Source organism: Vombatus ursinus, unplaced genomic scaffold (assembly GCF_900497805.2).
Source record: "Vombatus ursinus unplaced genomic scaffold, bare-nosed wombat genome assembly UNPS02014932.1, whole genome shotgun sequence".
Lineage (NCBI taxonomy): Eukaryota > Metazoa > Chordata > Mammalia > Diprotodontia > Vombatidae > Vombatus > Vombatus ursinus.
Window position 1 is genome coordinate 4799225 of NW_020954710.1, and position 11877 is coordinate 4811101.

General features: G+C 48.4%; 1 protein-coding gene across 5 annotated transcripts; it reads right to left on the reverse strand.

The window, feature by feature from the left end:
- Positions 1 to 77: 77 nt before the first annotated feature.
- On the reverse strand, positions 78 to 11175 carry LOC114029432 (F-box only protein 6-like). 5 transcript variants are annotated; one of them, XM_027843869.1, is made up of 7 exons: positions 10600 to 11175; positions 9886 to 9953; positions 7486 to 7812; positions 4955 to 5081; positions 3104 to 3199; positions 870 to 1005; positions 78 to 348 (listed from the first exon to the last, which is right to left on the reverse strand). In XM_027843869.1, the coding sequence occupies exons 3-7, from the start codon at positions 7742 to 7744 to the stop codon at positions 163 to 165; spliced, it is 804 nt and encodes a 267-aa protein (XP_027699670.1). In that variant the 5' UTR covers positions 7745 to 7812; positions 9886 to 9953; positions 10600 to 11175; the 3' UTR covers positions 78 to 162. The 5 variants fall into 5 exon arrangements, with proteins under 5 accessions (XP_027699670.1, XP_027699672.1, XP_027699669.1 ...); XM_027843871.1 differs by lacking the exon at positions 9886 to 9953 and having other exon boundaries at positions 10645 to 11175; XM_027843868.1 differs by lacking the exon at positions 9886 to 9953 and having other exon boundaries at positions 10600 to 11051.
- Positions 11176 to 11877: the final 702 nt, after the last annotated feature.

Below are 11877 nucleotides of genomic sequence, written 5' to 3' on the forward strand. Positions count from 1 at the left end.
GAGGATGCTTCTGGAAGAGCCTGGACCATTCACCCCTTGACCTCATGCTGTCCTCCTTCCTCAAACCAACTCCAGGCTGTCTGTATGGAAAGTGTTTATTGAAACTCAAAGCTGTGAAAAGTAGGAAGACTCTGTCGCCATTGGTGACATCTGGGTCTGGATCTAGTTGCTACATCTGACTGCGTCGTCTGTAGGACTGGGTTTCTTGGTGACCTCAGGGCCAATGGTGATGCTGCTGTTGGTGACTCGGGAGCCGTACCACCCAGCCCAGAACTGAGTGTCCTTGCCACCATGCTGGAAGCGAATGTGACGAACTCCTGGGGGATAGTTGGAGAATGTGTGGGAGACCTGGGGGAGGACAGAGTTAGTCACTTGGTGAGGGTGGTCCTATGGTTCTTAACCTTGGGTTGACAGGATTGGAGGGAGAGGGGAAGTAGGGGGTGGAGATAGTGTGGGGTAGAAAGGTCTGGGTTATAAGGAGGGATTCTTAACCTTTTTTGGGCCCTAGACCCCTCTTGTGAAGCCTGTGGACCCCTTTCTCAGTCATGTTTTTAAATGCATAAAATAAAACACAGAATTACAAAATAAATCAATTACTTTGAAATATAGTTATTGAAACATACATATAATTTATAAAATGTGTATATTATATTTATAAAATATAGAAATATTTGTTTTAGAAACATAAATAGGTATTTCTATTTATAAATATATATATTCAAAGTTTGTGTGCCCCAGATTAAGAACCCCATCTGTGAAGTATTCTCTGACCAAGCTCCCTCACAGAAGAGGCGAAGTGGGGACAGAGAATTGACAGGGGAAGCTGCCTAGGGCTCCCCTGTAGTCCTGTCCCGTAGTACCGCACTGACCTCTCTCCACTCGCAATCACTCCATTGTTGGATCTCCACCGGTGGGGGCTCAAATGAATCCAGGACGAGGTAGTCCGCTGAGAGTAACTGCACACAGATCTGGTAGCGGCAGCCACAGTCGTATCTGGCAGCAAACCTGAGGGGAGGCAGAAGGGTCAGTCAAGTGTGGGCAGAGAATCCAAGTGTCAGAGTCGGAAGGGACGTCAGAAGTCTGTTGAGTCCATTCCGCACCTGGACTGAAAGGCCTCTTTATAATATCCCTAACAACTGGTCATATGGCTTTCATCTAGGACATTTAATGAGATGACAGTGATTAAAGAGATACAGAGGAAAGTGCACTGGCCTTGGACTAGTGGATCTGGGTTCCAGTTCTGGCTCCAATATTTACAACCTGTGTGACTCTGAGGATCAGTTATTTCACTTCCCTACAGGCCTCAGTTTCCTCATCTGTAAGATGAGGGTTGGACGAGAATCTAGACCCCATGTGGGGTCGAGACCCACAGTTTAAAAAGTGCTAAAGGTGGGGAGGCAGCTAGGTGGCACAGTGGATAGAGCACTGGCCCTGGATTCAGGAGGACCCGAGTTCAAATCTGGCCTCAGACAAGACACTTGACACTTACTAGCTGTGTGACCTTGGACAAGTTACTTAACCCCAATTGCCTAAAAAAAAAAAGTGCTAAAGGGGTCATGAGTGGAAAAAGTTTTAAGAGGCCCTAGATTAGATGACCTTGGAGGTTCTTTCCAGCTCTAAATCTATGCTTCTATGACCTGATGCACCCCCCGTGTTACTTATGGATAGCTCTAGCTATCTTTCTGTTAAACCTTGCTAGCATGGCCTAGAGAGAAGCCCTGCTTGGTTTTCCACTCAAGTGCTTTTTTGGACCATTGATTTAGAGGGGGAAGGGACCATGTAGCTCAGATAGTCTAACATCCTCATTTAGTAAATGTGGAAACTGAGGCTCTTAGAGAGTGACTTGTCCAAGGTCACACAGCTAGTGTCTGAGGTGGATTTGCACATAGGTCTTCCTGAATCTAAGTAAAATTGGATTGGATTGAGTGTGTGTAATCCCGGGCTTTCCCCTGGGATTACAAATTGATCAGCAAGCATTATTAAGCATCTGTTATGTGCCAGGTATGTATTAGGTGATAAAGGTACAAAGACAATCCCCATCCTCGGACAATTTAACAAAGGAAATGATGTATTTGCATATGTATATACAAATACATATAAGATAATTTCATCAGGGAGGCAATGGCAGCTGGGAGGGTCAAGAATGGCCTCATGGAGAAGGTGGTGCTTGAGTTAAGCTTTGAAGGAAGAAACTAAGTGTTTCCAGAGGCAAAAAGTGAGGGAAAGGAAGGTCCCACATGTGCAGGGTCCTATCCACTACCAAGGGTGGGGAACCTGCGGCCTCGAGGCCACGTGTGACCCTCTAGGTACTCAAGTGCGGCTCTTTGACTGAATCCAGACTTCACAGAACAAATCCCCTTCATAAAAGGATTTGTTCTGTAAAACTTGGACTCAGTCAGAAGGCTGCACCCAAGGACCTAGAAGGCCACAGGTGGTCTTGAGGCTGCAGGTTCCCCACCCCTTCGTCTAAGGACAGAGGGTGGGAGAGGGTGTGTCGTGTGGAGAGCAGCAAGATGGCCCAGTTTGGACCATAGAGCTCGTGGATGGGGAGTAATGTGTGATAAATCTAGAAAGGTGGTTTGGAGCCAGTTGTAAAAGGCTTCACCAACAGAGGGGTTTGTATCTGATCCTAGAGGTAATAGAAGTACCTGGTACCACCCTGTGCTTTACCAAGATCAATTTGGCAGCTACTGGGAGGGCACATTGGAGAGAAAGAAGAGAATGGTGGCAAGACTGAGTAGGAGGCTATGGCCAACCTTGGGGGGCCGTGGCCGGTTGTGACGTGAGTGGAAGGCAGGACGGGTTCAAAAGACGTTGGGGAGACAGAGTCTACCGGACTCAGCAACCATTTGGATACGTGGGGGCGGGGAGGCGAGTGAGGCCGCGAACATGGGTGACCACGAGGATGAGGACGGTGCCCTCCATAGGAAGACAGGGAGAAATGAGGACGAAGATGAGTAATGCGTGGTGCGGCTAAGTTGCCGGCCTGGGCCTGGGTCACACTGCCCTCCCTTGCCTTGGTCATAAGGTCATGGTGCAGATGAAGTAGCACCTGGATGGGAGAACGTCCCACCCCATCCTGCTGGCCCCCAGCCCCACTCACCAGTCCTTGATCACAATGTCCGGCCTCACGGTGTCCATCAGCTCTTTCCAATACCCCGCGGCTTTCAGGTCCACCATCTGAGACTTGAGGCAGGTGCTGGGGAGGCGTGAGAAGAAGACACGGTTAGAGCCGGTCAGCTCAGTAGAGAGCTGGACTTCGACCTCATCACCCCAGCGTGCTCAGATACGAGATGTAGAGATGGGAGCTCCTCCTACACCCTCCCAGCATGCCGGCCAGGGGCACCAGGCTCAGAGCAGCCATCACATGTGACGTCCCAGGGCCACCTTGTGACCCCTCCCGCAGCCCCTGGGGCTCTGTCTCTAACAGGAGGATGCATGAGTGATGTAGGGGACTTAAAGTTCACTTCCAGCAAGTCTGGAAAGTAAGGACTTCCCTTGAACATCAATAACTTAGGGATGCTAGGGGGCGCCATAGTGTGCAGAGTGCCAGACCTGGAGTCAGAAGGAAGACTCGTCTTCCTGAGCTCAAATCCAGCCCCAGACACTGACTAGCTGTGTGACCCTGGACAAGTCACTTCACCCTGTTTGCCTCAGTTTTCTCATCTATAAAATGAGCTGGAGAAGGAAATGGCAAACCACTCCAGTATCTTTGCCAAAAAACCCCCAAACAAATCAAAATGGGGTCATGAAGGGTCAGACATGACTGAAAAGGACTGAACAAACAATCAGCAATTTGGCATTCGGTCACTCATTTTTGACCCCTCAACAATCACCTTTCTTCAGAAGGAGGAAATGTGAAAGACAAGCAGAGGACTTGGGTTTGAATCCCTGCCCCCCTGCTTATGACCCAGTGACCTTGGACAAGTCACTGCCTCTCAGTCTGTTCATCTGCAAAATGAGGACATGGGACTGGATGGTCTCACTAGTTCCCTCTGGGATCCTGGGTCCCATGAGTTCTTTGAGGGCAGGGATTGGCTTTTTACCTTTCTTTGCATTCCCGTTAGCACAGAGCCCGGCACATTTGTGGTTCAGTGGTTTCAGTCATGTCTGACTCTTCGTGATCCCATGCAAAGATCCTGGAGTGGTTTACCATTTCTTTCTCCAGCCCATTTTACAGATGAAGAAACTGAGGCAAATAGGGTGAAGTGACTTGTCCAGAGTCACACAGCTCAGAAGTGTCTGAGGCCAGATTTGAACTCAGGTCTTCCTGACTCTAGGCCTGGAGTACTATCCCCTGTGCCACCTAGCTGCCTACCTGGCACATAGTAGGTACTTAATAAATGCTTGTAGATTGACTTTAATCTCTAATCAGTTACTTTATTAGGCATTTATTTGGTGCTAGGCACAGTGCTAAGACCTGGGGGTGCCCTCACATTCTTATGGGAGAATAACCAGGTACGGCCAAGACACAGACACAGACTAGATGGAGGGCAATTTCAGAAGGGAAGCCCTAGCAGCTGAAGGGACTGGGAAAGGCCTTCTACAGAAGGTGGGGGCTTAAGTTGAGTGTGAAGGAAACTAGAAACGTTAATAGGTTGAAGTGAAGATGGAGAGCGTTTCAGGGACAGCCAATGAGTTGGGAGATAAAAGCTAGCTGGCTCAGTGGATAAAGTGCTGGGCCTGGAGTGAGGAAAACCTGTGTTCAAATCCAGCCTCAGATATTTCCTAGGAAGTTACTTAACTACTGTCTGCCTCAGTTTTCTCAACTGTAAAATGGGGATAATAGATCTAATACTTGTAAAGTACTTAGCTCAATGCCTAGCACATAGTAGGTGCTCTACAAATGTTAGCTATAATTATTATTTCTCAGCTGCCCAGGGACCTCCTGGCCCTACTCTCCCTGATCCCTCCCCCTCCACCCAGAGTCCACTCAAGTCAGAATTCCTCTTACTAATAGGAGGTGACAAAGTATTTCTTGACTTTGGGGTCTGGAAACTCTTTCCCATGGGCTCCAGGTGTGTCTTCCACTTTCCAGTTATCTCCTCCATTCTGGTCAATTATCCAAAATTTCAAGCCCTCTAGAAAAAGAATAAGCATAGTCTTGAGTTCCACTGGGGAGGTGGGTGGGTTCGGGGCAGGATGCGGGGCAGGATGTGAGGCGGTTGGAGGAAGTGGGGTGTTTAGAGAAGAGAACGCTTAGGTGGGGTTATGATAGTTGTCTTCAAGATGGTATAGCACTCAAGACACTTACTAGCCATGTGACCTTGGGCAAGTCACTTAACCTCTGTCTAGGAGGCAGCTAGGTGGCTCAGTAGATAGAGGGCTGGGCCTGGGGTCAGGAAGACCTGAGGTCAAATCTGGTCTCAGATACTCACTAGCTGTGTGACGTTGGGCAAGTCACTTAGCCTCTGTTTTCCTTAATCCACTGGAGAAGGAAATGGTAAACCACTCCAGAACCGTTGCCAAGAAAACCCCACAGACAGTATAGTCCACAAGGTCACAAAGAGCTGGACAGAGCTGAACAACATAGCACTCTGCCAGAGGTATAGCAATTAACTGAATGTCCTTAAGAGCGACTGTTTTTGTTGAGGTCAAGATCTGACACGCTTTGGGGTTCCTGTGTTTGTGTAAGAGGCAAGTTTATTTCCCAAACTTTATACTTGTCATCCCATGCATGCCGAGTGCATGATTTCTGTGATTTCTTTGGTATAGGTAACTCTCAAATGAGTAACTTCCTCTCCTTAGGAAAGCGGGCACTTTCTCTGCAATTTGTGGCTTTCATGGCCAGGAGCACCGAGAGGTTGTGATTTGTCCAGGGCCACACAGCCAGTATGCATCAGAGATGAGACCTGAACCCAATTCTGGCCCATTCCCCTTGTTATACCGTGCTGCCTCCACAGGAATGTGGGTCAGGAGAGAAGACTGAATATCTGGGTCTTTAGTAGAAAGGAGTCACTCGGGATTAAAAGGTGAGCAAGGACATTTTCTCACTGAGTTGGGGTAGGACAGCACTCAGCACAGGGCCCTGTTGTACACCCCCCTGATGGAATCCTAATAAAGCTGCCCCCAGCCCCAACATTCTAACTTCCTTATGGGCCCCACTGAAGAGCAGGCGTGTCCTCATTTAACCACCCAATCTGGCTTTGACCACAGTACAGGCCCCCAGACTCAATACAGCCACTGCCCCCAGATCCAATTCACATATTGGAACAGGTGTGTTCTCGTACTCAACCACAATCACATCATCCGTTTAGCCCGAGACAGGACCACAATATCCAACTATCCATCTTGACCAGACAGGACCACAATAGCTAGTCGATCAAAAAGCAGCACAACCAGGATGTTTGACCACCGAACCATAGAAGGGACCCCTCCTCTATTACCTAATCCCTTGACAAATCCCTCCTGCCTTTTTAATATTCATAATTTCGGTTATGTAATTGTGTCCTTACCCTACAGAAATCCATCTTGCTTCCTCTGAAGTCGCTGGTTCCTCTTGGAACCTAGCCCACTTCTGGGGGGCATCAATCCTCAACAAATGCCTGTACTTGGATTCGAGGTGTTCTGACTCTGATTTCTTTGAGATGATGCTGCCACAACACATCATGAAACCTCAACACCACCACCCCGCCCCAACTACCCTCCACCCCCAGGATGAGAGCAGGGAAGGTTACACTTTTGTTTTTGTATTCTCACTGCCTGGCACACTGTAGGTGCTTAATAAATCCTTGGTGATCGATAGGTGCTTAATAAATGTTTTTTTAATTGAATTGGGACTTGGTACATGAGGGCTTTGGTCCTTGCTCTACCATTAATCACTTAGTCTGACCCCTTCATTTTACAGATGAGGAAATTGAGAGATGAGGAAATGGAGGCCCAGAACACTCAGGTGACTTAAGATCATAGGATCCTGGATTTAAGGTTATAAGGGAAATGTGAGGTCGTCTGATCCAACCCCCTTCATGCTACAGATGAGGAAACTGAAGTCCAGAGAGGACCTCAAATGGCAACTGAAGTGCTCTTTACTATTACCTGTATGACCTGCCCCAGGTCCCTCAATGTGGTAAAAGAAAGAACAGAAATTCAAACTCAGGCGCTCTGATTCCAAACGCAGTGTTATTACCACCGTGCCACCCTAGCTCCAAGGGAAGTGACTTGCTCAAGATGACATGGGTGGAAACTGTCAGAGCTGGGATTTCAAGTGGGACTTCTGAGTCTAGAAGCACGGGGCTACCCAGCCCATGTATAGTCTACATGCCTCTGGTATGAGACAGCTTTGATGAGGTGAAGGTGGGGACCCACCTCGGGCACAGGGGACCCACCCTGGGCGCAGGGGACCCACCTCGGGTGCAGGGGACCCACCCTGGGTGCAGGGGACCCACCTCGGGCACAGGGGACCCACCCTGGGCACAGGGGACCCACCTTGGGCACAGGGGACCCACCCTGGGCGCAGGGGACCCACCTCGAGCACAGGGGACCCACCTCGGGCACAGGGGTTTCGGATCAGGTTCCTCCGGAGGCTGCAGAGGAAGTAGAAAACCTTCCAGTCAGCTACTGGTTGGTCCCAGTCCTGGGAGATGAAGCCCTCTCTCTGGCACTTGCGTTTCCACAGGGACACCAGGTCGATGAGGTCCCTCCACAGGCTGCAGACTGGCCGGCAGTGCCTCAGCAGCTCCTGGGCTGGCACCAGGGAGAATAGCTCCAGGAGGACGTTCTCGGGCAGCTCATTGATGGAGGCCATGGCCCTGGCACCAGGGGTGGGGATAGGCAATCATCCACAGCCGGCACAAGCCTAGGAGGAGGCAGGGTCTAAAACAGGGCAGGGAAGAGGGCAGTTAGGAGGATGTCTGACAACGTGGTGAGGGACAAGGAGAGTTTGGGGCTTAAAAGCTGGACTCTATGAAGAACTTTAAAAGCACTTTACACATGCTACATCATTTGATTTTTTCTAAACAGCTACTCAACTCAACTAAGCTATGAGAAGCAACTGGTGAAACAGGAAGATCTCTGGACTGGGACAGTCTTACAGAACAGGTCACCTATTTCGGCAAGGTCTGAGTTCATCACTTCCCCTACTTGATGCATTCCAATGGCTCTCTATTGCTTCCAGGAAATAGAAAGTCCTCTGTTTGGCATTCAAGGCCTTTCATATGTCCTTATATGTAACTGGAAGAAATAAAATACTATTTAAAAGGAAAAACCCCAACAAAGAGCTCCTTCTGATCTTTCCAGTCTTCTCACACTTCACTCCCCTCCAGGATCTCTTACTTGTTGATCCTCAAAAACAATGCTCCATTTACAGACTTTTGCCCTGGCTGTCTGGAAGGCCCTTCCTCCTGGTCTCCATTTATGACTTCTCAGGCCTCTTTTAAGGTTAAGTTTGAATTCTACCTTCTAGAAGAAGTTTCTTGTAGAAGTTCTGAAAAAAATGTCCTAATACCACTTCCCCCCCCCCCCATGCCTTCCTTACTGATTTTACTTTCAATTTACAATGGATATCTCTGTTGTCTCCACCATTAGCAGGGCATCTCCTGAGAGTAGGAACTATATCTGCCTTAGTGCTTAGCACAGTGCCTAGCACATAGTAAGCACTTAGTGATAGGAAGCCAGTCAGCACAGGGTGGGGATAGGGGTGGGGGAAATAAAAGAGCACTGGACTTGGAGTCAGGATGATCTGAGTTCAAATCCAGCCTCAGATATGTGCTAGCTGTGTAACCCCAAGCAAGTCACTTAATCTCTTTCTGCCTCAGTTTGCTCAACTGAAAAATGGAAGGGAATAAGCATATATTGTGTGCCACACACTGTGCTGAGTACTTTTTACAAATATTATCTTGAGTTTGATCCTCATAAGTCTGGGAGATAGATGCTATGCTATTATAGGGTTGTTGTGAGGATCAAATGAGATAATATTTGTAAAAAGTGCTTAGCACAGTGGCTGACATACAGTAGACACTCAATAAATGCCTTTATTAAGTAAATAATGTTAAGTAAATAATATTAACTAAATAAATGTTCATTTCCATTTTATAGTTGAGGACACTGAGGTTAAGTGACTTGCTCAGGACCACCCAGCTGGTAAATATCTGAGGCTGAATTTGAACTCACCCCTTCCTGACTCCAAGGGCAGCTAGGTGATTGCTGGACCTGGAGTCAGGAAGACTCCTCTTCTAAGTTCAAATCTGGCTTCAGACACTAGCAGGGTGACCCTGGGCAAGTCACTTAACCCTGTTTGCCTCAGTTTCCTCATCTGTAAAATAAGTTGGAGAAGGAAATGGTAACCCATTCTAGGATCTTTGCCAAGAAAACCCCACAAAGTCACAAAGAATCTGAATCTGGACATGACTGAATGACAGCTTCCTGATTCCAGGCACAATGCTCTAACCACTTCACCATCAAGTACTTCTGAGAGTGGGGATATTAATAGTACTAGCTTCACAACAGGGTTGTTGCTGAGATTAAATGAGATTGATTACAAAGTGCTTTGCAAACCTTTAAGTGCTATAGAAGATGTCATCACCATCACCATCACCATCACCATCACCATCACCATCACCATCACCACTGGCTGAATCAATGGCTAAGTCATTAACTGACAAGTGAGGCCCTTCCCCGGTCTGGTCCTCACTTTCCTCATCTGTTAAATGAGGACAGATAGATGTTCTCTAAGGCTCCTCCTGACTCCCAGCATCGCTCTTCTAAGCTACCTCCCAGCTCTGACATTCTGTGTTCTGTTCTAAAGACTGTTCCTGTTCTAACGTGTTATTCGGCACTTCTAACAATTAAAAGTAATGCAAGTCAGTTGTCACTTGCTGGGTGATGGAGGGCAGGATGCTTTTCAAAAGGGTTCCCCCTCTCCCTCTCTTCTTGAGTTCTGGCTCGTACTAAAATCGGTCTCCTTTTCCAGTGCCCACGAATAAATCGGAGGGCTGTCGTCACACGCCGCACACGAGCTAGGGCAAAGAGAGGTCCATGAGAGCCAGCCCGGTCACTGTTCCACTGGGCCGCGGTCACTAAGGGGAGGCAATTTCCGTTTCCCTTTCCCTTTCTAGCTGGTCAGTTCCGGCTCTCTGACCACTCCCTATGGACACAGGCTGTGTAGAGGCTGACAGAGCCAGAGGCAAAGAGCTGAGGAACGCAGCGGCCGGGGTGGGGGAGGGGAAATACTAAGTCTTCTCCTCCCCCGCCTCCCTCCCAGCCCCCCTTAGACTCCCCCTGGGCCGGATGCTGGGGATCCCTGGGTTCGGCCCCCTCTGGTTGAGGGGTGGCGCCCGAGCTACAATGCCCCTCACCCCTGCCTCCAGCAGCTATGGTGCGCAGAGACTAGGTCTGGCCAGGACTGGCAAAGCCAAATTCGGCCAGGCTGATAGACTGGCGGTTGCCGCTTGGGTCCTGGCTCCTTGCTACATTTCCCCTTCCCTCGGGAATGGCTGCAAAGCAGCTGACTAGAGGCGTGCCAAGGAGACCGCAAGCTGCTCCCAGACGCTGCGCATCCGTTCCAGAGGGGCCCCCTCGACTCCCTGCTTACGGCTGGAGAGGGGACCCAGGTGTCCCGGCCCCCCTCCCGACTCCTCCTCCGCCTCGTCTTCCCCGGCAGACCTGATCCCAGCCTCTTCCCCTGCCATGCTACGACTAGGCAGAAACCTGGGCGCTCGGGGCCGGGCTGGGCTGGACAGGGCTGGCAGACAGCTCTCCTGGATCCGTCAGCGACTCCGGCTTCGGCAGCTTCCGTAAACACTCAGCCCCGAGCTCCCTGGCCCTCCCCGCAGCAACTGTGCGTTACTGGGCCTTCGCTAGGGATCTGGGAAATGAAGTTTTCAAACCTCTCTCGGCTAAAAGATCTGGGTTGGAATCCTGCCTCTAATCCTGGCTTGGGTGGTTATGAAGAAGTTGCTTCCTTTCTGATGGTAATGATCATAGGATCATAGAAATATGGGTGGATGGGACCTCAGAGGTCTGGTTTTTTTAGTCCGGTCTCCTGTATTTTACACATAACACTCTGTTACAATAATAATCTGTTTTTAAGCCTGGGGGAAATATAATGGTCCCTGTGACTGAAGTAAAATTCAATTAACAAAAAAAGTTTGAGTAATAAAAAAGCAAGTTAGGTTATGTCTTCGGATAGGCCGCCACTGGGAGGGGAAATTGGGGAAAGAGCTCACTGATCTTTTCTTGGGACTTCCCTCAAACTCATTCTTCTGCTCCAGAGATGTCGGAAGAGGCAGATGACTGTCCTTAATATGTCCCTCCTTTGCTATGGGCAGTCCTTCCTTTGCTCCTCAGATGTTTGCTGGAATTTCAGGCTTGCTCCAACCTCTTTTCCAGACCCTCAGAATCTCTCTCTAGTTCTGAGATAATTCCGTTCTTTTATGTGTATTCTTTTTTTTTTTTTTTTTACTAATGCCTTCCTTTTATACTAATTCCAAGTGTTTCACAAAATAGCTTTAACTCGTTTAAGTAAGGAGGTGTTAAAATTCTGTACTGATTGATTAGATTCAATTACCTAACAAAGGTAATTACATTTAAGTGGGTGGGATAATTGTGCAAAGCAGATAAAGAGCTAGTTTCTGCCATACTCTTTTCAGTTTTCCCTGCAGTTTTTGTCAAAGAGTGAGTTCTTATCCCAGAAGCTAGAGTCTTTGGGTTTATCAAATAATAGATTACTATGGTCATTGACTACTGTGTCTTGCATATTTAACCTATTCCACTGATCCACCACTCTATTTCTTAGCCAGTACCAAGCAGTTTTGATGATTGCTGCTTTATAATACAATTTAAGATCTGGAATGGCTAGGCCACCTTCCCCTGCATTTCTTTTCATTAGTTCTCTTGATATTCTGGACCTTTTGTTCTTCCAAATGAATCTTGTTATTATTT